A 26,596-nucleotide genomic window follows, 5' to 3' on the forward strand; every position below is an offset into this window, starting at 1 on the left:
GATGCTGGGGGAATCCCAGCCTTCCCCCACCCCCACCCCCACCCCCGCCCCAGCCCCACACCCTCCTCACAAAAGCTCTAGTGCCAATACATAAAAGGGGCCCAGGACACTAAGAGATGCTATGTGAAGAAATTTCCAGAACCCTCTATCTGAAGGCTGACTAGCCCAAGTCTGTCCTAGGGGAAGTGTGCACAGGGACTAACGCATGGGCCTCTCTTGCCTCCCTATGCTCTGCGAGGACCCATCAGCCTACTCAGCGTCTTCCTGGGACCCAGCATACTAAGCAGCCAGCCAGCCCAGGTCACAGCATGGTTACCAAAGGGTTGCCCAAGGCCACAGTGAGATAAGTAAAGGTGAATTCACACAAGCTCACAGGGATGTCACCTAAGGTCACAGTGGGGTTACTTAAGGTCACAATAGGGCATCCTGAGGTCAAAAAGAAAGTTTATTCAAGGATGGGTCACAGTGTTATCACCTGAGATCACACTATCAGCTCAGGGATACCCAGAGTTCTCAGCGGCAGGCTGAAGATGATGGAGGGGAGCCAGTGGCTCCCAGGTACCTGCTTCCTTGACTCAATTTCAGATCTTCAAATCAGAGGTGGCTGGTCCCTTTCTCAGGCCAGATCTTCCCAGGACCTGAAAGCCAAGCTTAGCCACAGCAGCATCCCTGGGAAAGCCCAAAGGCACAGAGGGTCAGGGAGGGTGGATGCTCCTGTCATTCCATATGGACATGCCCTGTAAAGGATCTGACTGGAGTCAGAAACCTGTCTGCCTGGGCTGTGCCGCAAGCCAACAGCTTCCCCACTCGCTTTCTCACTGACTCTACCCTGCCACGGACAAGCCACATGGTCAGGGCTGGGGCGGATGGAGCTGGAGGGGTTCCTGGTCAGGCTGTGCCAGGAGCCAACAATGTCCTCAATGGGGCTGAAAGAAGAAAGATGCAGGAGCAAGGGGTGTGGCCTGTAGAGCCACGGCCTGTGATCTGGTGTGGAAGGTGGGCCGATGGGCTAGAGTCCTTAAGTAAGGAGTAGCCCTGTTAGCAGTGTGGCACGAAAGCTAACTAAGGGCTGAGCATAAGGCACACACTCTCAAGGTGATGTCACTAGTCCTCTGGATAGCTCCTGGGCCCCAGGGTACTTTCCCCACTCAGCCCCGCCACAGGCAGGAGGCTCGAGAGACAACCCCTGGGTTTCCCCAGCTTCTTGCCTCTGCTGCTTTGGCTGAGAAGGGAATCTTGAGGCTACCACAAGGCTAAATTCACCAAAGCCCACATGCCAAATAGTATATAAATACACCTTTACCCTTGGGTAGACAGTTCTGAGAGTCCTCAGAAGCTGACTCAGTTTCCCCAGGCTGGCCTTTCCTCTCCTTGCTGGGATCTTTCCCCCAGTGAGAGCCATTTACCTGACGCTTGGACCCCCTGCCTTGGGGGCTCCAAGGCCAATGAACCTCAGGATCCCAGGGAGGAGCTTTCCGTCTCTGATCAGGGACTGTCATGACCTTTCCCAGCACCGTTAGAACAGTTCTATGCTGCAACTGGGATGTTCACAGGACCCCGAATCTCTGGTGATAAATGAAAAGCGGGAAACAGCATTGGGAGCCATGTGCCCAGCAGAAACAACGCCTCTCGATGGATAGGCAAGAAGTTGGGATACGCAATGATCTTTCTCTTTTGCCTTTTCTGACAACCAGGGAAGGAGATAGGCACCAAAGTGTGCACCCCTATGTTGTAGAGACATGGTCACTCCCTAGAGGTTTACCTGGGAGAGTAACTCAAGTTCAAGGTACCATGAGTGTCCACGGAGAAAGGCATGAAAGCTGGGAGCCTATAGCCAGGCAGGGCAAGACTGCACGGAGATGTCTGTCTGTCTGAGAGGCACAAGGCTGTGGGGTACCAAGGTGCTAGAGGGAAGCTGAGGGTGGGGAACACTGAGGCAGCCCCAGCCCAAGACAGAAGTGGATACTGTAAGTAGCCCTTACTCTGTCTGATAGCACCCCCTAACACACACTCAGTGTGTCTACATATTCTCCAGAAATCTACAGCCCAGATAGCCACACTCAACAGAGTGGCCATGGTGCCAGGCATGGAAGCCTGGAATGGGTCCATGTGGGTCTTGGGCAGTCAGGGGAGGAGGGTCTAACAAGGCACACCTAGGTGTGGTTATCTCCAGTATTTCCTCTCAAAGAACTTCATAAGCTCACGAAGCCTTGGCAGCCATCTTAAAGCCACTATCACTTCTGCGGGTGGGGATACAAGTCCTACACCCTTAAAGGGTGTTCCTGATGGCTACTTAAGTCCTCACGCAACTCGGCACCATTGGGTACTTTCCAGCCCACAGCCTGGACACTGGTATTTGAAAAAATCACTTCTGCTCAATCCCAAAGATGCTGGCCTGCTGTGGGAAGACCTCTGACCCTAGCTCTAAGTCGCAGCCCTGCGCCCAGCAGGTACAAGAGGCCAGCCATGCCGACAGCCTCCCGAAGCTACACATCCCATGCTACCTAGATGCTTATTGAAGTCAACGTTCATTTAAGAGAATGAAACGATTTTAAACTTCATAATCAAGAGCCCAAAACAAAACATCACAACATGGCTGCTAGTTAAGATATACAGCTTGGGTGCTGGGACCCGTTATTCAGCTCTCTGAGAGGTGGGGGAGGGAGGCATAACAAGGTGAGTAAGATTCGGGCTGCATTGCAGTAGAATATCCAACACAGGCATTGCAACTGGAACTGCACTTAGACCACTCCCAGGCCCGGAAGCAGCAGCGTAGACTATCTCACCTTGTGTCGTCTAGTGTCTTGCTAGCGTCAAATTAGCAGAGGGAACTTCAATTTAGAAAACACCCCCTACCAGACTGGTCTGTGGTACATTGATTGATGACTGATGTGGGTAAGCTCATCCACGGGGGGGGGGGGGGATGCTAACCCTGACTCAGCATCATCAGTTCCTGCCCTCACTTCTCTGGATGGGCTATAACCGTAAACTGAAAGAAACCCTTTCCTCCCCAGATTGCTTTTGGCCATGATGTTGTACCGAAGAAATAGAAACCTAATTTTAAGGCCTGCCAGCACCTGAGACTAGATACAACTGCAAGTTGGCTGCAGTCCAGAAACTCCCCCTCACTCCTGCCACCCCAGGACTTGGGCATCATGTATCTAACGTGACCATGCTCAGATCCCACCCTTAGCATTCCCTGAGCCCCTCGGTCACTGGAAACCTGGCCTCGGTGGTCCTTAGAGGCTGTCTCAGTGAAATGGAAAAGCACCTGGCTAAGCACCAGGCCCACCCTACAGCCACTGCATGCCTTGAGTCTCCCAGCTTTGGATGAATACAAGCAGCACCCCTACGCGTCCCCCACTGGGTCCTGTTGGCCTCCGGCTGGAACTCAAGCTGTGCTTTCTCTCTGACGTGCAGTGTGAGCACCTGGGGTGTGTCTCCTGGGAGGAGTCAGGTATTGGTCTCTCTGGACCATGTAGCTTTATTAGCAAAGGACCCTTGAGCCTAGGTCCAGCTGGAGTCGCTTCACATGGGGCATGCCACAGCTTCAATTTCCTGAGGCCAGGGAGGTAAGTCAGCCTCAGCATAATCCTCTCTGCTGCCCCCCAAACTGTGTCCCCATGATGTCCATATAGGAAGTCTTCTAGGGCGCTTAGGGTATGTTGACGGTGTAGCCACATCTTTAAGACAGAGTGACTCTTAACCAAGGCCAAATTTTCCTCCCCAGAATTCTCAGGGGAACATGACGATGAGGAGAGAGGGGGCAGGGCAGTCCTGGAGCCCGTGCCAGGAAAGACCTAAAATCTTTTCAGTACATGGCCCCCCACAGTCTCAACTATGGGACTGTGCTAGAGAACCCAGGAAGTGGTCCAGTTGCATCTGCTGGTGCTGTAAGAGCTGGATCTGGCCAGATGAAGGCAGATGCCATGCCAATTCAGTTCCATCCCACCCATAGAAGGGGACCAGGGTGAAGCCCCAAGATAGAGGACTCTGGCAAGGAAAGAACAGATCTCACAAAGCCAGCTCTAGTCACAACAAAATATGGGGCCTCCAGGCAAGTATAGGTGCCTGTCTCCACAGAGCAGCTCTGTGCCAGATGACAGGGACAGATGTGACACCCCAAAGACACAGAAGACACCAGAGACTTTGGAGCCAACAGGTCTGCCTTACACAGTGGGGACAGAAAAAGGCCAGAGGACTCATGGGAGGAAACCTGAAGATCATGACACAAAACTCAAGGTCATAGAAAACCCCAAGGTCGCAGGAGAAATCGTCAAGGTCACAACCCAGGAAGGAATACCAAGAGCACACAACACAAGAGGAAAGGTCACGGGAGTAAACACCGAGGTCACAAGCTTCAAAAAGAAATGTGTGAAGTCACAGATCCAGAAGAAACCTGGAGGCCAGAAGAACTTTCAAGGTCACAGGAAGAATCCTGAAGACCAGGTGTTAGAAGGAAGGCTCAAGATCATGAACTTCAAAAAGAATGTTCAAGGTCACAGGTTCAAAGTCACAGAAAGGAAGATCAAGGTTACAGGCACCCAGGAAGAAACCCCAAGCTCAAGATTACAGAACAGATCACTCAAGGTCACAGTTTGGGAAGAAAACTCAAGGTCAAAATCAGAACTCAAGGTCACTGGGGAAACATGAAGTTAACAGAGGAAAATTTAGTCACTGGGTTCACAGAAAGCAAGCTAAGGTCACAGGAGGAAACCCCAAGGTCATAGAAAGAACTGTCAAAGTCAACGCTCAAGGTCATGGGAACTCTCAAGGTGACAGGATCAAACAAGTTAAAAGCAGGAAAATGGGGAGCTGAGGGACTCCCAGAAGAGTTCTGATGCTCTCAGCCCACACGCAAGTGGGGCTTGGGGTAAGGCAAACAATAACAGAAAGGCCCCAATAGGGCCAACATGGTAACAAAGCCGGCCATTAACTCACCGAAGCAGCACAGTTCACTGGGATGTGCCTATGGAAAGGGGTGGAGCAGATCCAGGGCCCTTGTCTTGTGGGATTGAACTGATGCCACTAAACAGGCCCACAGGCCAGTTCCTAGGTGTCAGGGCTGCCAGGCCTCATAACATGTGGACTTTCCCACGAGCGCCAGGCTTTTAGCTCTCCTGATTTAAGGGACATAACACTGGACCAAGAGGCTTCCCGTAGATCGACCTGGGGGGTAAAGGCCCGGCCTGCATGGCAGCCCTCCAGCCTGAGCCATGCCGTTCACCTGGATAGTGCCCAGCTCTAGCTCAGGAAGGGTGAGGGGCTACGCTCGTCACTTTCCAGGAGAGAGCATAGCTGGTGGGCAATAGGGACCTCTGACGGCCACTGAGCCACAAGCTGCCCATGCTGACACATCCAGTGACTAATACCCAGCTCATGGCTGGCTGACACTCACTGGGTGTTCTCAAGCTTGCAGGCAGGACCGTCCCCTCTGGTCTGTTCCCATTCCATGCAGGAGCCCAGGGTAGACTGTCTGTCTGTCACTTCGGCAGCCCCCACTCTCTGATCCCCAAGTTTTTACACCCTCAACCATGTGATGGAGCGACTCCAGGAAACAACCAGACAAACAGAACCACGGGATGCATCCAATGTGCATTAAGTTTTGTTGATTTTTTTCTCCTTTTTAGTTCAAAATAAAATATAATATATATAGCAGGCTCTCAGGTATATAAACTGATAATATTAAAAATACAAAGTTCACCTTTACAGAACCAAAACAAAACAAGGAAACCACGCACACACAATTCTGATTAACATTGAAACCCAACAGCTTACTATAAAATAACCTCTGTCAAGTCTCCATGCCGCCACAGAAGCCATTTAGCAACGGGGTAGGGGTGGGGGGAGCCCCCAGGGGGCCCCACACTGAATGACCCCCAGAGTCCCCTCACGTCTTAAGCTAGAAGAAACGGTAAAGGGGCGGAGGAACACAGGAAGGCAGAGGCGTGTCAGAAATGATAAATAGGTAGGTATATCATGTTTATTTTAATACACCTCATTAGTTTGGCTAGGAAAAAAAATAACCGTCTCGCTGTCCCAACTTACAGCAGCCTCGTGCGTGTTATCGACGAAAATGTCATCCAAGAGATTTAAAAAAAAAAAAAAAAAAAAAAAGCTAGGCAGAGAATAAAAAGAAGCTTACTTCATGGTGTAAAAAAAAAAAAAAAGAAAAGAAAAGAAGGAAAGGAAAAAGAAAAAGAAATTCCACGTAAGGCCATCAGGAAGGTCCTAGGCAGACTCAAGCGAGGTGGTGGCTTCCAGGCCGTGGGCATCTCCCACCTGTTCAGTTCCTGTGCCCACAGAGCTGGCACGCAGCATCCCAGGCGGGCTCCAGGCGTCCTTGGCGAAAAGCACCTGTGCCCACGGGCAGAATCCAGGGTGGTGGCCAACATCAGCCACCTCTCGAGGGTCAGTCCTGCAGGGCGGCCCTTCCGTCGCCCACTTCAGTCTTCTTGTTTCTTCTGGTGGGGCGTTTTGTTGTTGGGTGTGGTTTGTTTTTTTGTTTTTTGTTTTTTTAATTTTTTTTTTGTTTTTTTTGTTTTTTTTTTTTCTTTTTTGTGGTTTTGTTTTCGCTCTCTGTGACAAGGAAGCTTTCTCACTGTCTCTCTGAGTGCTACAGTACTTGCTTTGATGTCACACTGAACAAACGGACACTGTCTCTTTGTCCTCGGACACAGTTTTTCACGGAGGAGAACAAAGACTGCACGCACATTGGCAATGAAGCACCATACATAGTATGTTCAGGAATGTCACACGCCACGCACATCCGTGTCCCGGGAGAGGGCGGCCGGCTCATCTCACCTCACATCTGTGGGAAGGCAGGAAGAGTTGAGGCTATGACCACAGATAGAAAACACCAGGGCCACTTAGCCCCAACTTGTCTTAAGATATGAAGTTGATATATGCAATTAAAAAAAAAAATCACAGTTTAATCAAATCTTCCCAATTTAAGAATTGGTACTACACTGGTTGCATTTCATAGAACCCATGCTCCCATTGCACAGATGGAGAAACTGAGGCATACAAAGTTCTTTGCCCTTTCCCCTATGTTTCTTTCTTCCAGCCTAAGGCCTGTATTTCTTTGAGGTTAGCAGTTTGGGTCATGTAGTATCGGGGAGAACAGATGCCACCAGCCACCCTGTATGTGGGTCTCTGTGACTAATCAGAGCAATGATTTTGTGTGGCTGTTCTGGTGCTGGTGATCAAACACTAACACTAGCTACCACAAAGCTATAGGTAGCTATACCTCCTAGTTCCATAAGCTATACCTCCCAGTTCCATAAGCTATACCTCCCAGTTCCATAGTGAACCAGTGATGCCAGGTTGCCAGCTGGACACAGGCGGACACGGAAACACCTGCCTCTCCCTTGAAGGGGTCCTTGTCAGCAGCAGCCCTGTCAGAGCCACATGGAGCAACCCCAAGGACCTGACCGAGGAGACAAATGCCCAAGACAGGCATCCCCAGCCACCCTGGTGTGGGAGCCAGGGTTCTCAGACACCCTATCTCTGAGGACTCTCTTGCCCAGAATAACTGTTTGTCTTGGATGCCCCTAAGTCGCATGTGCCAGGAGGAAGGGCTCAGCCAGACAGGCTCCAGCCCTCTCAGCCAGACAAGCTGACACTCAGGACAGGTCTGGGAAATGACATGCCCCACCTACATTCCCTACACTTCCGGGGAAAAGCAGCCGGCACAGAGTGGGTTTACAACAAGCATTCCTAAGAGGCTCTCCAGCCCTTCTTTACCTGCCTGCCTCTTCCACCCCCGGGGCAGCCTCTGTAGGTCCTGGCGGTAATTTTAAGGCCAGAATCCACAGTACAGGAGACCACCCCTCCTGGTCTTACACTGGTCATTAGCCTCTACCTCCTTTCCTGAGGTCACTGTTGGTTACAAAAGCTGACTGGCTGCCCTGGCCGCTTAACTCTTCAGATCCACTCAGCCTCCACCAGCTTCCTCATCGGTTTAGTCTCAGTCCTTTGCCAGTCAGCACAGTGTGGGCAGTCTCCCCAGATAACACCAGCAGAGCCACCAGAAGCCCCCACCCTTCCCACCGTGGGGCACTCAGGTGCCTGATCAATGACCAAGAGAAGGGCAAAGCTGTAGCTGCGAGGAGACCCGGCCGAGCAGTCCCGGAAGCACACAGAACCTTGAGCCAATCAGGGCCCACGGAAGCGGGATTCACTGGTCTGATTGTGTCCCAGCCCTGTGCGAGGGAGTCCCCAGCTCACCCGGGCGGGCAGGGCCTACCTGGTCGGCCGCCTTAGGTGGGTTTTAACCTTTTCCTTTTCCGCTTTTTACCTGATTCCCTACGCCTTCCTGTCAAGGAAAGGGCAGGGAAGGTGAGTGGCCTCCAGAGGGCCTGGGGTGGGAAGCCACAGCAATAAATACTGAAGGTGTTTAATCTTTCAGCGAGAAAGCCCGATCCACCCTGGTGCAGACACTTCCGGGTCTATCTCTGCACCTGGGCTGCCTGAATGTTGGCATATACAGGTGTGCTGGGCCGGATGAAGGGCAAGACCCTGGGCAGCAGGGCACAGCCCGAATCCAGTGTCTACTGCTCCACTTGGATGTGGCACCTGCAGGTAGTTTCCCTGACTGTCACTCTGCAAGCCAGTGTGGACAGCTGGCAAATCCAGGCCTGCTGACTTGTTTACTCAAGCAACTTTTCCCGTCGCTCTGTGATGGGCCTGGCTGGGTCCAATGTGACAGATCCCTCATCCCATATCCCTCAGGACCCATGCACGGCAAATAAGACAGTGTTGGCCACTCACCCGTCTCCTCCTCCCGATGGTCTGGGTTCAGGTTGGAGGTCGCACACGCACACTCCAGATGTTCCTCTAACCTCACCTGGACCTCTTTCAATTTTGGCTTCTTCCTGACATACTCCACTTTGGCCACCTGCCAAGGAAACAAGAGCCAGTGTCAACACCACGTGCCCAAGGGAGACCTGCCTGGAGCACCCCAAACCAGGACTCAGAGATCTAACTCTTCTCAAGGCATCTTCCCTTGAGCTCAGGTCTGCTTTCATTCGAAAGAAACCCCAACGACGCTAGGCCTACAACTGTCGTCCCAGCAGCCAGAAGCTCAAGGCCAGCCTGGACTACACAGCAAGGGATGTGGCTCAGGTACCAGAGTGCTTCCTCGGCAGCCACAGAGCCCTAAGTTCCACCCCCAGCACCATATACACTGAATGAATGTGGCGGCAGAAGCCTGTAATCCCAGGACTCAGGACGTGGAGGCAAGAGGACTAGGAACTTAAGACTCATAATTGCCCAAAAGATCTGAAGGGCGTCAGCCAAGAAAGGGTGAGCCGGACATAGGATGGCGGAACATAGTACTACTTCCATTGTTAGTAAGAACCCAGAGCCTCTGCTAGAAACAGCCGTGTGGCTACGAAGCTTGCTGAGGGAGGGGACCCTCCCAACTTGTGGTCTCTGAGAGACATGCCAACCCAGCAACACACCCCCAGGTGGTACAGAAAGTTTCTACCGGATTCTAGAATCCCAGGCAAAGGCTCCCATCGACCTGGCCAGATGTGGAGCACCTCAGCCTCATCCTCGTAACACTGGGGTCACGAGTGTGCCAACTCCACCCCCACAGACTGTGAGTCCCGCACACAGCTCCCAACTGAGGAATGCAACTCCACACACTCCCCTCTACCCATCCAATAGTTCCTTAACCCACTCCAGCCCCCACCAACTGCTGCACGGGGAGGCAGCTTGGAGCCATGTACCCTGCCCTATTCCAGCCTGATGCCGCATTAGGGAATCCTCTAGGTCACCTCCCTCAGAGTCCAGTCACCAGCACTCATTTCACCCTCCTGGCCAGCCAGGGAGGAGGCAGGATTGTCACCTCCACGGATAGAAAAGAAATATCAGGCACAGCAAGCCCTCTCCTGAGGTGACCCAGAGAGCGTGGCTGGCGGCTTGTTCCAACCTCGATGCCACCTGGAACAAGTGCCAGAGAACAGCCACCCTCCCAGCACTGCGGAGCCGCATACAACCAGCGCCAAATCTGTGTCCGAGTCCCAGAGCAGGCCTAAGGGGTCTCTACCTCACATCTCGCCATACACTAGGAAAACTGAGGCTACAGCAGCGCTAAACCCACCCCGGATGGTCTAGAGCACCTAGCAGTGGCAGCCTTGTGATGGTCAATGCTGAAAACAGTGTGTGCCCACCCAGACTGACCAGGGCAGGAGACCACTCCCCACTGTTCTCCCAAGGGTATTAAAGCTCAGAGCCAAGAGGACCCTTGGAAGCTATGGTCAGCCATGCACCAGAGTACCAGGCCAGACAGCTTTCAGTCCTGGGGACCAGACTCAGCCAGGCTCTGCTGTGGCTACCAACTTAGCTACATTAATGGTTAACATGGGTGCAAAGGGTGCCGGGTGCCCAGCGGGCGTGGGAAGTAGAAATGGGTGCCTCAGGTGTGAACAGAGTCTGCCAAGTATGAGCTCAGCGTGGAGGGCGTGGGGCCAGGGGTCAGGGGTCAAGGGCCAGCTCAGGAGGTTTCACTACGTCAGAAAGCGGGAGGGACAGCAACTTGGGGCTGTGAAAGCCAAGGAGGGTCTTCCCCTGAGAGCTGTAAGCATGTGGCAGGCTTCTGCCCAAGGGTCTTGCTCAGAATGTTTTGGTGGAGTGCTGGGCACGGCATCTGGGTCGGGCTATGCTTTCCAGATACCTCCAACCCGACCTGTGAAATAGGGACAGTGGTCACACCCACCCAGGCAGCTCAGGAAAGAACAAAGTTATCTCTGCAGAGGCAGCCAGAGGGCAAGTGGGTATGGTGGGGTAGGCTGAGGCAGGATTGCCTCAAGTCCAGCCTTGTCTACAATGTGAGTTCCAGGCCAGCCCAGCTATAAGACCATGTACCCCAAAACAAACAAAAGACACAACGGTAAAAAAAAAAAAAAATCACCTAGAAATGGGACACAACCACCCTACAGGGGCTAGCTTCAACAAGTCAATATTCACACAAGGCTCCTTACTAAAATTAGCCCCCAAACTCTATTCAGGAAGTCACCATGTCCCCAGAAGCATTGCAACCTCCGGTCCCTAAGCTCAGGGTCTCACACTCCACCCCAGGGAAGGGGTCTCTCCCCCCTTCAAGGGCCCTGCGGTAGGTCGGGGAGGAGGAACTTCTCCCAAAAGAAAAACACCAGCCAATCCCAAGAGGAGCTGTAGGCAGAGGTGCCACAGTCCCCAACCTCCAAAGATGTCCATTGTCTTTGGTGATCCAGCAAACTTCTAGACTGCCTAGATAAAAAAAAAAAAAGAGGCCTGAAAGAGACCACGACCACAGACACCAGTGGTGGGTGCTCTCCCCTTCCACCACAGCCTCTGTGGTGGGAACCAGGTGGGCCTCATGAGGCCCAGAGAACACGCTGTCAGAAGGGGATTCGGTTTGGTTTTAACTACAGTCCTCCAGGCTGATCCAAACCCTGACTGCAGGGAGAGTACAACCTTCTCCACTGAGCCTAGGGGGTCCCCGAGTGAAGAGCAACTGATTAGCCGCTCCAGCTGGGGAGCCCCATTCTTCCAGACAGGCCCACGGTTATCAGACAGAAACAAACAGCGGTTTATAGCAGCACCTGCCTCGGGAATGCAAGGATTCCAGCCGCTCTGCCACCTCTGTCTGGCCAGGAAATGGCCACAACCCCCCCACCCCCCTGCACACACACAAAGAACATGTTATGAATACTACATTCTCCCACTTGTGCCCCATGCATTCCAGAGCTCCCTCAAGTTCAACCCAGAGTATCACCTGGCCAGGCCATTAACCAATCACTCCCCTGCACGGAAGAGGGGGGAGGCGCTTGTCTTTCTACTCCGAGCCTCAGGACAGTGGTGTCTATGATAAAAAGCCAGTGCTGACTGAGCTGAACATGAACATGGGGCACAATCCCTCCTGCAGGTCAGCTGCATGGACCCGACTGGAGCCTGTTTTACTAGATGAGGGACCAGGTACTGGCAAGTGGACAGCTTGCCCAGGTCCCTCACTCTTCTGCTTTCTATTCACCCAGACTTAAAAGGAAGGAGCCCTCAAGACCTCACAGCACAGAGACCTGGGACCTTCCCACAACAGTCCTTTAACTTGGACATCCAGTGAGGGGGGGAAGCTGGGCCGGGACTTAAAGGCTGGGGCACCCCTGTCCCACCTGGCTGAGGGCTCACAGCTTGATACACATCAAGCACATCTTGGGTGTTTTCTGTCATGCTGCCACAGCCTCCTTGGACCTCAAGCCCTTCACTGGAGGGACCATGAGACTTGCTCCTTCAAGACTAAATAAAGCCTGCCTGGCCACCTTCTCTAGACTCTGCACAAGCCACCTGATGGAGCCCAGCTGGGACTTTCCTTAGAACATAGCTCCAGATCTGACTCAAATTGGGGGCACCTGGGTTAGCCTGGAGCCTAACCCAGCAGAGCCCCTACGTCCTGTATGTTGGAGACTGAGTAAGGAACCTCCCTATCCAGCTCAGCAGTCAGGTCAAATGATGGCTCAGAGCTGACCTGACCCCTTAGCAGCCCCACGTAATGCAGACAGGAGAAGCCTCACCTCTGTCCAAGCTAAACACTCCATGGGTTCAGCTATGCTGCGCTGTGCAGGCCCACAGGGCGTCCTTCGCCCATCTCCACAGCAGGGTATGGAGGACACTGCTAGCACTTGGGGTCAGGTGATACAAGCTGAGCACAGCAGGAAGGGCACAGGAGGCCAAACAGGTTAAGGTCCTGGGCTGCTCAGATGTCAAGTCACCCCGGCCAACAACCGAGAAGCTAAAGCATGAGTTCAAGGCCTCCCTAGGCTACAGAGTGAGTTCAAAAATCACCTCAGTGATTTAATTGACCCCTGTCTCACAGTACAAACCATGGAGGGCTGGGTGCTTGGCTTAGTAGTAGAGCATCTGCCTAGAATCTCCAAGTGAGGGACTGGGGGCGTGGCTCAGTGGTAGAGCTCTGCCTAGAATCCCCCAGTGAGGGGCTAGGCTATGGCTCAATGGTAAATGTTTGCTTGTAATGAGAAATTCTGGGCTTAACCTAGAGCACTACAAGGAAGGAAACATGGAAACATACACACACACACACACACACACACACACACACACACACACACGGGAACCAGGGCTAAGGACACATACGACAACATAGATATGGCTGTTGTGAGCCTCCTCATCAGCCCCACCCCTGCTGATCAGAGTCTGGGACTTTTGGGTCCATCTCCCTCCATCCAGGTCGGCACCAGCCTCCACCCCAAATGCTGCAGGCCTGGCATCCACAATGGGGCTCCTGTTCCACTGGCCTGCTGTCCCTTCTGCCAGAGCCTGCAGTGTCTGGGGCCGGATGTCCCCTCCTAGCTCTGGGTGGGCAGCAGTGGTGGTGCATGTGGGTGGGCACTCACAAGGGACTAGGGAGAGCCTAGCCCAACAAGGTCTAGATTGGTCCCTTTCAGGATCGGGACCCTGCTGAGTCCCGTATAGCAATCAATACCAGTGGGTAGCAGTGTCAGTGGGAATGGACAGTCCCTGTCCCAGGGGCTGGAGACTCTGAAAACCTCCAAGTCAAGCCCCATACACACCAGGTCACAGTACCCGTCCCTTTGACCGTGTCTCCAGCACGGAGAAACTATTCCTAAACTCACATCGCCACAGCTCACTCTTATAGCCCCACCAAGCAGGCAGCTGAGGAAGGATTATCTCAAACTTAACACCAGCCTGAGCTACAGAATTCTAAGCCAGCCTGGACTACACAAATCCATGGCAGGCAGGTAAGGAACAAAGCCAGACAGATTGAGAAACAGAAAGACCTACTCTAGATCAAAGCTATCACCTGTACCCAAAAGAACAAGATGGCAGGTTTCCAGAGACCCCTCCATATGCCATCAGTGGGAACCCTGAGGCCCAGGAGAGGGCTGAGATTGGTCGGTGACAAAGGCTGCCAGGGCGCTTGAGTCACCCCTGGTAGCATGTCCCCCGCTGCTAGCCAACATCCTGTTCGACCTCTGAGGGTGGACAGCAAGCCTAGCAAGCACCCAAACAAGTCCATGGAGCCCTGGGAAAAGCCCGTGGCTTTTGATGGAGTGTCCAGTCCTGAAGAGGCCTGAAGACACTTGTGCGGTTTATTCAGTCAACTCTCCCTGGAACGCTCTAGAGACCAAACGCCAGATATCAAAGTCATTTCCATCTACAGATCCCTGGGTTGTGGGTCACAACCAGCTCCCAAGTGTAGGTCCTTACCAAGAAAGGTGTTCTCCCGGCACTGCCCTTCCGCTGGGGCCAAGGGTCACGGCAGGGTTGGGGGCTGAAATAGATTTACTAGGACAGAAGAATGGGGTCTGAAACCTTCACACATGATTCCGGGGATCCTGAGCCCCCTCAAAAGTATCATGGCTACAGAAGCCTGTCTGTATCAGGAGTAGATGTCATCCTCAGAGACATTCTAGACCCTCAGCTGACTCATGCCCAGATCCTACGGCTTGCACCCACTTGGCCACCCAGTGGTCACATGTTGGCAGAAGGGCTTCAATCTCTTGGAGCCAGCTTTCAGACTGTAGACCGGCTTAGAGCAGCGGTTCTTAACCTGTGGGTTGTGATCCCCGTTGGGGGTCGCATCAGAAATTCTGTATTTCAGATATTCACACTATGATTCATAACAGTAACAGTTATGAAGTAACAATAAAATGATTCTATCTATGGTGGGGGAGTCACAACAACATAAGCAACTATTTTAAAGGATTGCAGCATTAGGAAGGTTGAGAACTCAATGGTCTGACTGACAGAATGCCAAAGGCTCCAGCCTTGGCAACGATATCACAGAAATGCACACAACAAGGCAACCAGCCTTCAGCCATGTTCTTACGACTAAACCTCTGGTGCCTGGAAACCCTCCATCATCCAACTAGGAGGCCAGCAACCAAACCCCCGAGAGCACAGAGGGACATACAGGTTCAGAAGGGGACAGACTCAGATTCCACTGTCACCTCTGCAGACAATGACCATGCATACAAATTATGGGCCCCAAATGTCTCTCATGGTGATACGTGGCTAGTTCCCCTGAATTGAAACATGCCCTCCTAGAGGGAGCTAGGAAGCTTTAGAAAGCTAATGAAACTTACAAGGCTTGAGACGCTCAGAAAGTTACAAGATTCACAAGTCCCCCTCCACGTACACATCTAAGTAGTAACTGCCATAGAGGGAAGACTCTGCCAGAACAGGGGGGAAAGTTCTAGAGATGCAGCTCTCTCCAGTCATTCTCAGTGCGAGGGTGGGCATTCCTGTGAAACATCTGTCTTTGAGTCACCCACACTCCTGCAAGCAATCAAAATAACCTCATTGGCTAGCGAGCTGGATTGTGGTGGACTACTTTTCTTGGCTGGATATCCTATCTAGGATGAAGCGACATTTGTTCACAACTCCCTAATGACACAACAAGGGACCAGAAGACCACTGAATATCCCACAGACCCTCCTAGAGGTCACTACAGCTAGCCCCCCTGGCCTGTACGAAGTTTCGTGCTAACAACCTTAAGTCACATGCCACCCTGCTTCTCAAACCACCCCATCAACCCCAGAGCGTTTGTGTGAGACTGACCAGGAGAAAGGGCTCACCTTGACACTGCGGTGGTGGACCCGTGAAGGCTGGCACTTGACGCTACTGGTGTTACAACAGCCAGTGCAGCGCTTCACCTCCACACACGGGGGCCAGATCAGGAAGTTGGCCGATGTGGGGTCCACCTGGCTCCGAGGTATCTCGTAAATGACCGTCCTGGTCTTGCAAACTGCGGGAATGGCTTCCTCTGCAAAGGCAAGAATACTACAAATGAGAAAAGCTAGGAATCTACCTGTAGCACACAAAAACATGGCCTCTGATCTCCCAACCCAGAGATGCCTACCCAGGCTGCACCTGGGCAGAACCCACCCCTGCAGCAGCCCCCAGTACGAAAGGACGTTAGTTGCCAACAGGCCCCTGAATGTGCAGGGCTGAAACTCACATCAAAGCTACAGACATAGTTCAAGGCCAATCTGGGCAACTTAAGGAGGTCTTGCCTCAAAGTAAATTGTGAAGACTGCTGGGAAAATGGCTCCTGGGTAGAATGTCTAGAACCCCCAAGTGAGGGGCTGGGGGTGTGGCTCAGTGGTAGAGCCCCTGCCTAGAATCCCCCAGTGAGGGGCTGGAGATGTGGCTCAGTGGTAGAGCCCCTGCCTAGAATCCCCCAGTAAGGAGCTGGGGCTCGGTAATAGAGTATTTGCCTAGCATGCATAAGCTCTTAGTTCCATCCCTTGTACCCTTCCTTGCTTTTGCAAGCCAAAAAAGTGGGACATCAGAGGAGCAGCTCAACCCTAGTCTCCACATAGCCCACAGCTGGGGACCTGGTTATGAAAGCCAGAAAACTTATTTGTCCCCCTGAGAACAGCCAGTCTGGGGCCATCTGCTTGGCAGGTGTGCACAGCAGATAAGAAATCCCCTCAGGACCCTGGGATACACACCCTTCTCCTCCTCAGGCAGTCCTTGTTAACCCCATTTAACCCTAAACCCTGTTGTTGCTCACTATATGGTGGCTGCCTGGTAACTGTCTTTGGGACTAGTCAGTGTGGGGAGAGGTGGCTGAGGTATCAGAAAGGCCCAGGCCTTTCCACTCACTGTCCCTGCTGACCTATCAACACCGAAGGGGACCTTGACTCTAGACTCAGAGCTGGAAGGAGTGATGGGATCAGGGAGACTGGAGCCAGCTAACCAGCAGGAGTGAACCACACCAAAGAGACGCAAGAGATATGTACACTAGCAGCTGCCACTCCAGAGAGCCACGCAGGTGTCTACAGACTCCCTGGGAGGTGAGGGGGAAGCAGGAACGAACAGGGATGGGGACCAGACTCCTCCCTGCTCTCAGGGACCAGCATCGCCTTCTGGACGTGAGTCCCTCCAACACAGAGGGCCAGGTACACTGCTCTGGGCTCCCCAGCTTAGCCACTCCTTGTCTCTCACGACAGCCCTTGTAGAGGGTCTTTTAAGTGGATCTCATGTAAGGGCTTTAGATTGCAGTCAGTACCCCTCAGCTCAGTTGGAAGTAGGGATTCTATAGTCCTGGGGGGGATGGCTGAGATCTATTCTCACCTCAGGAATGTTCTCTGCCAGTAACTGGTCTCTGTGCCACAGGGTCACATAGCAGCCAGTGCCTCAACAGTACATAGACAGCCCCCTTAGCTGAGCTGGGACTCATGGGATCACCCCTGAAATTCCACCCTAGAGCCAAAGGTGAGTGAGGTAGGGTCTCTGGAAGAGGTGTCCTCCAGCTGTGGGCCCCAGCACACTCCAGGCTGCACCGGCTTCCGCAGCTGAAGCGCGGGAGCACGCTGGAGCTCACCTCGGGAACTAAAAAGTAAAGCACGGCCACGTTTTCCAACAAGGCCTCCTTGTAGACAGGCCTTGACAAGACTGGGCACTTAAGGAATTTATAATGTTCCCCTCCTGGAAACTCTTGGCCCAGGCACAAGACTGCAGAAGGGCAGGCAGGAGACACTCTAGAGAAGAGAAAGAAGGCTGCCTCCCTGGGGAGGCCAGCAGGCCAGCGAAGCCTTTGTTTGATGGAGGCGGGATGTGTGGCTGTGCCCGAGGAGGGAGGACTGGGTTAGCTCACAGGGAACAGTCACAGGGAGCACTCACAACCCCAGCGGGAACCTGCCCCCTTCCAGCTGCTGCACAGCCTCCCATGCTCACCAATACTTCTCTTCCTGCGAATGGGCACAGGCCGTTTCTCGGGCACATGGTTAACGGCATGGGACCCATGAGCTCTCAGGCTTGTCTCCAAGGCATCCTCAGCCCCTAAAAGTAGAAAAGAAAATAGGATAAAGAGTCCACACGTATGTAATCACACCCCTGGGACCTAGACAGCTGGGGCTTCTACAGCAGGTTTCAGAACAAGAGGACAAAGGGCCCAGTCCCCAAGCCCAGACACTCGGCTCTGCTCGCAAAGGGGGTTTACAGACATGCCTTCAACCAACTCCCTATTATCTTGTCAGTATGCATATCCCCGAAGTGCAGCTCTCCTGTGAAAAAAATCTGAGGTTCATTCAGAAAGGCATTCAGGTACTCTCCCTGATGACTCTGAAGGGAACCCTTGGGGGACTGCACTGGGTCAGGAAAGTCCCAAGGCCACCCAGCTGAGCCCAGTCCTGAAGCAGTACTACCATCACAGCTGAAGCAAAAATGGGAAGGGCGGCTGCCTCTCTCTCCTGCTGTTGTGTGTACAGCGCCTCCCTCTTGTAAAGCAGGCTTTGATGAAATGCCCTAACCTCTGAGGGGCATCGGAAGCAACGCCAGACTGGGCTGCCAGCCAATCTCCACTGTTCCTGAAATAAGCCTGCTCGGAGGGCCAGAGGCCATGAGAAACAGCAAAGGGGTGCGGCTGGTAGCTGAGAGAGGACTGAGGCTGGAGTCCTGAGCGAGCGAGCAGGGCGGGCGAGCCAGGGCCCGGTGAATAAGACAGGGAGGGATACAGAAGAGAGGGGGAGGGAAGCAGCGGCACCTGAAGGAGTGCTCACACCTCGAGGGCCACAAGGCGCTCAGCAAAGGTACAGCCACCAACTGAGGACAGAGTTGAGGTCAGCCCGGAAAACCTAGCCCCTGAGATACACTGGCCCATAACAGAAGAAGCGGCCACTACACTGCCCCTGAGTTCTGCAATCCCTTGGGACAAGAGGACACACACAGGCTCAGCCCCAAATACAATCAATCTACGCCTGGCTTTCCAGCCTATTCCATGAAGAACTCCAAGCAAACGTCCTCCCCATTCCTGCTCCACTTTTTCCCCAGGGACACTCTCTCCTGCACAATCTCCCTTGGGTCCCAACTTTTAGTGACATCCTGCCCAAATGGACAACCCCCCTAGCAGGAGATTCAAAGCCTACTATGTACCACACCATCCACAACCAACAGGAGGCGTGCCAGCCTCCTCCACCCCGAGACGTCTCCTACCCACACATTTAAGATAAAAAGCAAAGACTCGACTAAGGTGTGAATGTCAACGATGAATCTGAGCCCAAAAAACTATTTAAAATGACTCAATGTTCCAATGGCACCAATTTTATTTTAAGACCCAAAATAAGATCAGAACTGCTCATGCAGTAAAAATTTCCCATCAACCAACTGTTACAAAGAAGCATCTCTTCACAAAAAAGTGACATGGTGAGTCACGACCTAGTGATGACCATCCAACAAGAAATGAATGGGCCATCCACTCACAGGGCCTGCAAGAGAGGGCGGTGGTACCAACTGTGGTCCTCTGATGCCTGGCTTGCCTCGACATGCACATAGTAGGTGTCACTGACTGCAGAGGCCAGGGTACTAGAGTCCATAGAAACTGAACAAGACAAAAACAAATCAGACAGGCAGGGTGTGGCAGATCCCCTCACCTGGAAGGTGGAGGATGAAGAGTTCAGAGTTCAAGGTCATCCTCAGATACAAAGTAAATTTGAAGTCAGCCTAGGACACACAAGACCCAGTCTCAAAAAAATTAAAAACAAAACAAAACAAAAACTCAGAAATAAAGACCAAAAGAAAGCTGGGAGCCACCAAGACTCAATAGATCCAATTCCCCAATTCAACGTCTCATAGAGACTGGCTACAGCTCCCACTCAGACAAGCCCACCTTGTGCCCCCTCCCCCAGATCAGGATAGGTGGTCATGAGCCAGAGGTGGTAGCATAACAGAAGGATCTGAAGTTCAAGGCCATCCTTCTCAAGAAACAAAAACAGGCTGGTGATGTAGTTCACCTGAAAAGGGGTCCAGAACACATAAGACCCTGGGCTCCATCCCCAATACTGCACTACAGAAGCACGGTGATGAGTATTTGTAAACCTATTCCTATGGAAGTAGAGACAAAAAGATATCCTTGGCAACATAAGGGAGTTCAAGGACAGCCTGGGCTACTTGAGACCACAGTAAGTAAATAGTAAGTAAATAAACAAAGAGTCACAAGCTAACTGTCAATCCACCACGGTGGCATCTAAAGATGTTACCCTGTGTGACACAGCTGAGTCCAGCATGAATTAGTAGCTAAGTCCCTCTCAGTTCAAAGTCATCTCCCTTTTATCCTATGCAGATGTGTGGGTGACAATGTCTGATGACTAGAGGAAGGACAGAGAGAGTCCACTAGCCCTGTCCCGACTACAATATTGTGAGTAGCCTGGGATGGGATGTGTATGTATCAGCTACTCAATGACCCATGGCGCCTGGCCAGCGGCTCTAGAGAACAAAGCTCCTGTTACACCACACACACACACACACACACACACACACACACACACACACACACACACACACAGTTGACCTGAACTTCTAAGCTGTAGTTCACAGCAAGGCTGCATGCCAGTAATGAATCTCTGGTCTCAAAAGCCACACTGAAAAGACCACTTAGAGCTCCTTGACTCTGCCATGGAATGCTCTGGGTTCAGGGACATTCTTGGCAATGTACTGGAATCTTGCCACCTCTGGAACTGGGCCACACAGCCAAGGAGCTGCAAGGTTGGGAGGAGATGCCTTCAGGGTTTCCCCATCTGGAAAATGGGGATGCTGCCAGCTCACTAGACAAGCCATATGCCAATCACAAAGTTCCACCCACTTGGATGAGGAGTTAGCTGGGGAGCCTGGGACACCCCTAAGCCTTTTTCTGCTCCCTGCAACCTAGATATAGAGACAGCAAGAATTCACCCGGAGAGGCCATCCTGAGGTGATGTCCCAGTGAGGACCCCTTCCAGCTGACTCTAAAAGTGCCTACCACAGCCTTTTGCAGCCTCCTCTGGCAGCCAGAGCCACAGGGCCCCTCACTTCAAGAAGAGACAGAATATGAATGAGAGCCAACTAGCCAAGACTACTTTCCAGATAGTTTCCACACCAGAGCAGGGGGACAGCCCAACAAGGAAGACCCCACCTTGGGTTGCTGTCACAATGGGTCCTCCAGCTCTGCCTTCAAGACTAGGAAGCTAGGAGGGTAGAAGTCCACACCCACACTTGGCTTCCAGAAGTTTACAAGGGAGATTCCCCAAATGTCTGATAGGTAGAATGAGGGTGGGGATGTCCTAAACACACACACACACACACACACACACACACACAAAACCATTCTTTCAGAAGCAATTTGAAACCTCCAGGGGCCCTGGACAGCTTTTTCTCTTTGGACCCTCCCAAGGAGGAGGCCTCCAGCCCCCTCTCTGGGTACCTCGGCTTAACCTTAACAGAAGCTTGATGCTAAAAGCATTAATGGTGGGGGGTGGGGGAGGCGTGGCTGCAGGGAACAGCATAAGAATGGTCCCCGCTGCAAGTGAATGGCCCATTTCCCCCAACATACAGACAGCAGGAGGCCCAGCCCTAGGATAAGCAGGGCAGGAAAGCAGCCTTTGGGGACCAGCAAAAACTCTGGGAGCATTCCCCCAAGTGACCCAAGCCAAGTCCTCCACCCAGGCCTACTCAGAAAGGGATCAGATCAAACCCCCCAACCCAACTCTTGATCTCCAAGTGAAACCCTAGGCCTGCCACTCCAGATAAGGATCAGGCCAAGGATTTCCTGGGTCAAGAAACTACTGAAACAGGGCCGCCTTGTTAAAAAATGGTTTTGGCATGCAACAAAAACAGTTCAGGTCTCTCCACCACCATAATTAGGTACAAATTTCCAAATGGCTAGACCATGTGATTTTACTTAATTCTCTCACCACTAGCCCTCTCGGAAAAGTTTTTAAGGAGGGGGAAATCGTCACTTGGAATTCTTCACTTTAGCGCCCTTTAGTTCCTCCTGACAAACTCACTGGGGCCTTTTTTTCTTTTTAAGCTGGTAAATTTTATCCCAGTGTGTCAAAAAACAAAAACAAAAAACAGACTAAGTGTTCATTTTGAAAAGGTTATCAAAAAAGACAGGAGACCACGTTCTCCAGCACAGAGGCTGCCTCTCCCATCCCCATCCAGCCCATTTATTTTAGCTCTTGTCATCCGAGTCTAATCCAACCCTACATTTACAAATTGTTTTCTACAGTGGCTTGGCTCTGGCCCGAGGCGGGAAGCCCCCAAAATAGCCCCAAGCGCCCATGCCCCAGGCGCGCCTTTTTACTGGATGGTGTGGAGAAAAACATCGGCCTCCTGCGGCCACCACTGGGACCCAGCCCCGGGCGATCAAGGGAGTGGAGTTTACAAAAGGCCTGGACCGACCAGCTCCTCAAGCACTCTGGGGGCCTGGCCAGGAGAAGACTACCCACAACCACGCTCCCTCCGGGCCGGCTCCCGCGCTCCCGGGCCAGAAGCAGCCGTTGACCCGCACACCTGGCAGGGTCTTTCGGCACACTCTAAAACTGAACTTTCTGTGACACACCCGCTGCGTTTCCCTTAAAACAACCCCCGGGTGAGCGAAGCAACCCTCCGCTGCCGCTGGGAGAGAAAGTGGCAACTACAAGAGAAACGCCTGACTCATACGCCTGGGCGTTTATGGCCGGCGAGTGGAGTCTGACCTTTCGGTGCGCTCCTGCGCAGCGCCCGGCCCGGCCGAGCGCGCAGGGTACGGTTCCTCGCGCAGCCGGCCCGCCCCGCCGCCCGCGCCCTCCTCGCAGCCAGGGCAGGGCAGGGGCGCGATTTACCTACGGAGTCTATCTCCAAGAGTCGCTGGAGGTCCCGGATGCTGTGGATCTGACTTCGAGCCAGCCGCTCGATCAACTCCCGGGGTATCTCGGCTTCCTGCAAGCAGACCACACGGTCAGGACGCGTCCAGGGGTTCTAGCCCGGCCCCAGGGGCCACGCAGCCCGGCCCCAGGAGCCACGCAGCCCGGCCCAACCCTCGTCAGGCCCTAGAGCCAGAGGATCGGGTGGGGCTAGATGGGACCCCCCCCAAATCCTCCACACTGTTCCTATCTGTCTGACCTTGGTAAAAAAAATACTCCAACACTGCCTTGACATGTTCAGACAAAAATCACCCGCGCTCTGGCCTCCCCAGGGTGTCTGGGGGCAGCCAGGGGCCCGAAGAGTTTCTGGTTTAATAGCTAAATCCACATGTAGAAATAGAGGGTCGAAATGCGTCACGCATCCACGACTGGAGTCACAGCAGCCTCAACAGTTTAATCTAGCCTGAGGGTTCAATTTCACTCCGGGAATCCTGAGCTGAGCCCGCAGGGGAGAGGGTCTTCCCTCTCCCCCCCACCCCACCCCCTACAAGCACGCGCGCCGGGTCGCCCCACCCGGCTCAGGCCCAGTCACGGCCCTAGCGCCGACTAGGACGCCCAAATCCATAGGGGCTTAGAGAGGCTGCAGGGAATGCAAGGGGTTAAATATCCACCTCGCGCCTCTCCGGTCCCTGCCCAGACCACCCCCACCGTTCAGCCTCCCCCACTCTCCCTCCCGGTTTTTAAAAGGGAGTCAGGGTCGCCGGAGGACTCAACCACGAAGTTCCCACGACAGGGGCTGTGGAAAGTCATTCATCACGGCAAAGCTCCCGGGGAATGGGGGTGGTGGTGGCGGTGGGAGGGCGCGGGCGCCTGGCCCGGCCCCAGCTGCTTCGTTCAGCCACCTGTAAGCAGGCCTGGGCGGGCAGAGACTGCTCCAGCCCTGCGTCGGACTGGGTTTGGGGACCGAGAACTGGGGACTGCGGCTGGGCGCTGCCCACCCTTCCCAGTCCCGGGCTACGGCCGCACCCTCCTCTACCTGCTTACTGCCCGCCCTAGTCCCCTCCCAGAGCACGGTCAGTTTACACACACCCCCTTTCCCGCTTCCCGCACCCCGTTACTGCATTGTCCGCTGCGTTCGGGCTGCCCCTTCTGGAAAGGCACCCACAGCCCCCCGAAGTTTCTGCCCACGGGTTCACCTCGCGGCTCCCCCGTCCCCCTCCAAGGCGGAGCGACGCAACGCGCTGGAAACTCACCAGACACACTTGGGCATGGCAGAAAATAGAACCCAGTTGGGATTTAAAAAAAAAAAAAATTACACCACCCTGACAAAACCAAAATGCTCTTCGCAGAGCTTGAAACAGGTAGCCGAGGGGGGCGTGCGCCGAGGGATCCGAGAGGGGACAGAGGCGCGCGGGGGTGGCACCCACCTCGGCCAGGGCATGGGCGAGGTATCCGCAGCCGAGGAGCAGCAGGCAAGCCCAGGTCCTCATCGCGTCCCGAGGCGCTGGAAGCTCGGCAGGGAGGCGAGGCCGCGGGGCGGGCGCTCCAGCCGGGCTCCTGTGGCGGCGAAATTCAGTACCATCCCTCAGGGAGCGCGGCCCGGAGGAGGGTGGCGCGGAGAGCAGGGAGCCTGCGGAGCGCGCTCGGCGCGAGCAGCGAGTGCAGAGCCAGCGAGGAGGAGGAGGAGGAACAGAGTCGCTCCGGGAGCCTCCTGGGCCGCCGGGTAGGGGGTGGGGACGGAAGGGGCGGAGGGCGGGGGCTGGGCTTCTTCCTTGGTGCGTTCCCCGTGCTGGCCGCCGCCGCGCTCGCTCCCCGTCGCTGGCTTTAGGAGCGACCCGGCCGGTAAATCCGCATATTTGCCGCCGTCAGCCCCGGGAGGGGACCGCGGAGCGTGGCTGCAGCTCCCGCCGCACCACCGATCACCTGTCTGGACCAGCTACCCGGTACCAGCTACCGCCTCGCCTCTCCCTGAGGGCTCCGGGCAGTCCCGAGAGCCTGTCCCCGGGCCTTCCTCTCGCCGCTGCCGCCCCGGGCCGGGCACGGCGCGGCCCAGCACGGCGCGGCCCGGCGGCCTGCGTGCGCCCCTCCGCGGCGCGCCCTCGGCTACGGCGCGGCGCTCCGCCCTCCGCCCGCCGGGGCCGGGCAGCTCCCGCGGCCGCGCCGCCTGGCAGCAACCTACCCGCCCGGGGCCTCGCTACGCCGCCCGCGCGGGCCGGAGGGCGGGCGGAGGGCCGAGCTGGCGCCGCTGCCGCCGCCGCAGCAGCCGCGGGAAGACCAGAGGAGGAGGCGGAGAAGAAGGCGCAGGCAGGCCAGGCTCCCAGAGTTGAGCGGGCTCCGCAGGACGCGCGTGTGGAGCCGGCCGGCGACAGGGAGGGGGTTATAGCGCCGCCACCGCGCCCCTCCCCCGCCCCCGCCCCCCCCGCCTCCCCCGGATTCCGGGCCCGGGACCCGCACCTCGGAAGCGCTCAGGGGTCTCGCGGGCCAGATCGGGCCCGGCCGCCACCGCCACTGCCACTGCAGTGGCCACACACGCGCTCACGCAGGCAGCTACATCCATCCAAGCTCGGCGCCCGCGGCTCAGAGCCCACAGGCGCCGGGGCTCCCGGAGCGCCCCTCCCTCGAGCTTGCCCACCCTTCAGTGCCAGCTGCAATCCTGCGGCACCGGGCGGGGAGGGGAGGAGGCCGCTGCAGAAGCACGGCCGTCTCCGGCTCGCCTCTCTCTCTTCGGGCCCCAGCGGCAGTAAAGGGCAGCGCCCAGAGCTGCTGCGCCAAAAAGGGCATGAGAGTCGGCTTGGCCCCCGCCCGGCGCTCGGGCCGCTTCCCACTGTAAGGATCCAGTGCTCCAGCCTTCCCCTCTCCATAAAAGGAGGGGGAGTGAGTCTTTGCGGAGAGGCGGGGCGGGTTTAGGGGCGCGTCTAGGGCACTCACCTGACGGCTGCCACGCGCCCGCGCCCCAGAGCCAAAGCCTGGGACACCTGATTGAGGAACTTGCACTCTCGTGTGGAGGTGGAAACCAGGCTAGGGTCGGGGAGGAGGCTGCCGCCTGCCTCATCGCCACCTTGACACCCTGCACCCTCCAGATCCTTAGCCCCTGGCCGAAGGCCCAACCGCACCCTGAACGGGGAGCTGAAGGGATAGAAGGAAAGATAGAAAAGAAGCCGCCGGTGAGGAACTCCTGGGTTCTGCCTTGTGATCCAAGGGAGCGCAGAGCGCCACCTCCGGCCAAGGCACAGTACAGACGGGTGGCGGGGAAGGCACATGCGGACGAAAGTCTGATCTAGGCTGGACGGTTCTCCCACTGAGAGAGATGGATTCCCGGTGGGATGTGACCCGACGGCAAGGCTAGTCCTGTCAGCTCCTTGACATGCACTGGGGTTAGAGAATTGTGGACCTTTCAAATCTCAAAGCTAGACAGAGGCTAGGGCTCTGGAGACTATGGAGCCCTCCAAGGGTAAGGGTGCAACTGGATACCGCCTGTCCAGTTCACTCCCTTTCATGTGAATTAACCCTAGCACCCAGCCCGGGTCCAATCCCCCACCAAACTCCTTTGTCCCCAGACAAAGGCGCAGCCGGGCAGGATCCTTTCATCCCCAGCTCCCCGGGTTCCTGCATTTCAAAGGCCGGGCTGGAAGGGCCCAACGCGGGCGTCTCACCTAGCTCCAAATACCTGGTGGGCGTGGGGGCAGGGGGTGGCTGAGGATCTTTGGAGCCCAAATCTACAGATTTCCTTAGGCCTGCAGGCCCCATCACCACGCCCCAGCCCTAACACCTCGGGATGCTCAGGAGATAAGAGATCACCCTCTCTTGGCCTAAAGAGGGAGTCTGGAAAACGTTGAGAAGCGCCCCACCTCGAGGTCTTCGAAAGCCCAGGCCTTGTCCGTACTGGTGAAACTTTGTGCTGCTCTGAAGAGGGTGACTGCACTGGATGACTTCTGGCGGCGGCTACCAGGACCACGCTGGACCTG

General features: G+C 54.8%; 1 protein-coding gene across 3 annotated transcripts; it reads right to left on the reverse strand.

Annotated features, from left to right (window-relative positions):
• Positions 1-5,595: 5,595 nt before the first annotated feature.
• On the reverse strand, positions 5,596-25,422 carry Pdgfa (platelet derived growth factor subunit A). Of its 3 annotated transcripts, XM_029533702.1 has the most exons (8): positions 25,086-25,422; positions 24,059-24,188; positions 22,611-22,707; positions 17,710-17,814; positions 15,603-15,790; positions 8,773-8,899; positions 8,249-8,317; positions 6,135-6,811 (listed from the first exon to the last, which is right to left on the reverse strand). In XM_029533702.1, exons 2-7 carry the CDS (start codon positions 24,119-24,121, stop codon positions 8,262-8,264), a joined length of 636 nt encoding a protein of 211 aa, XP_029389562.1. In that variant the 5' UTR covers positions 24,122-24,188; positions 25,086-25,422; the 3' UTR covers positions 6,135-6,811; positions 8,249-8,261. The 3 variants fall into 3 exon arrangements, with proteins under 3 accessions (XP_021042478.1, XP_029389562.1, XP_021042477.1); XM_021186818.2 differs by lacking the exon at positions 25,086-25,422 and having other exon boundaries at positions 6,562-6,811; positions 24,059-24,685; XM_021186819.2 differs by lacking the exons at positions 8,249-8,317; positions 25,086-25,422 and having other exon boundaries at positions 5,596-6,811; positions 24,059-24,685.
• Between the last annotated feature and the right edge of the window lie 1,174 nt (positions 25,423-26,596).

Source organism: Mus pahari, chromosome 23, assembly GCF_900095145.1.
Source record: "Mus pahari chromosome 23, PAHARI_EIJ_v1.1, whole genome shotgun sequence".
NCBI lineage: Eukaryota > Metazoa > Chordata > Mammalia > Rodentia > Muridae > Mus > Mus pahari.

What these genes read in the sequence shown, in the direction of transcription:
- Pdgfa (XM_029533702.1), bottom strand. Translation starts at nt 24,121, where the DNA reads ATGAGGACCTGGGCTTGCCTGCTGCTCCTCGGCTGCGGATACCTCGCC. An exon ending in TCGCCCATGCCCTGGCCGAG is followed by an intron (nt 22,708 to 24,058) that starts GTGGGTGCCACC and finishes GTCTGCTTGCAG; the next exon opens with GAAGCCGAGATACCCCGGGA. An exon ending in TCGCAGGAAGAGAAGTATTG is followed by an intron (nt 15,791 to 17,709) that starts GTGAGCATGGGA and finishes TTGCCTTTGCAG; the next exon opens with AGGAAGCCATTCCCGCAGTT.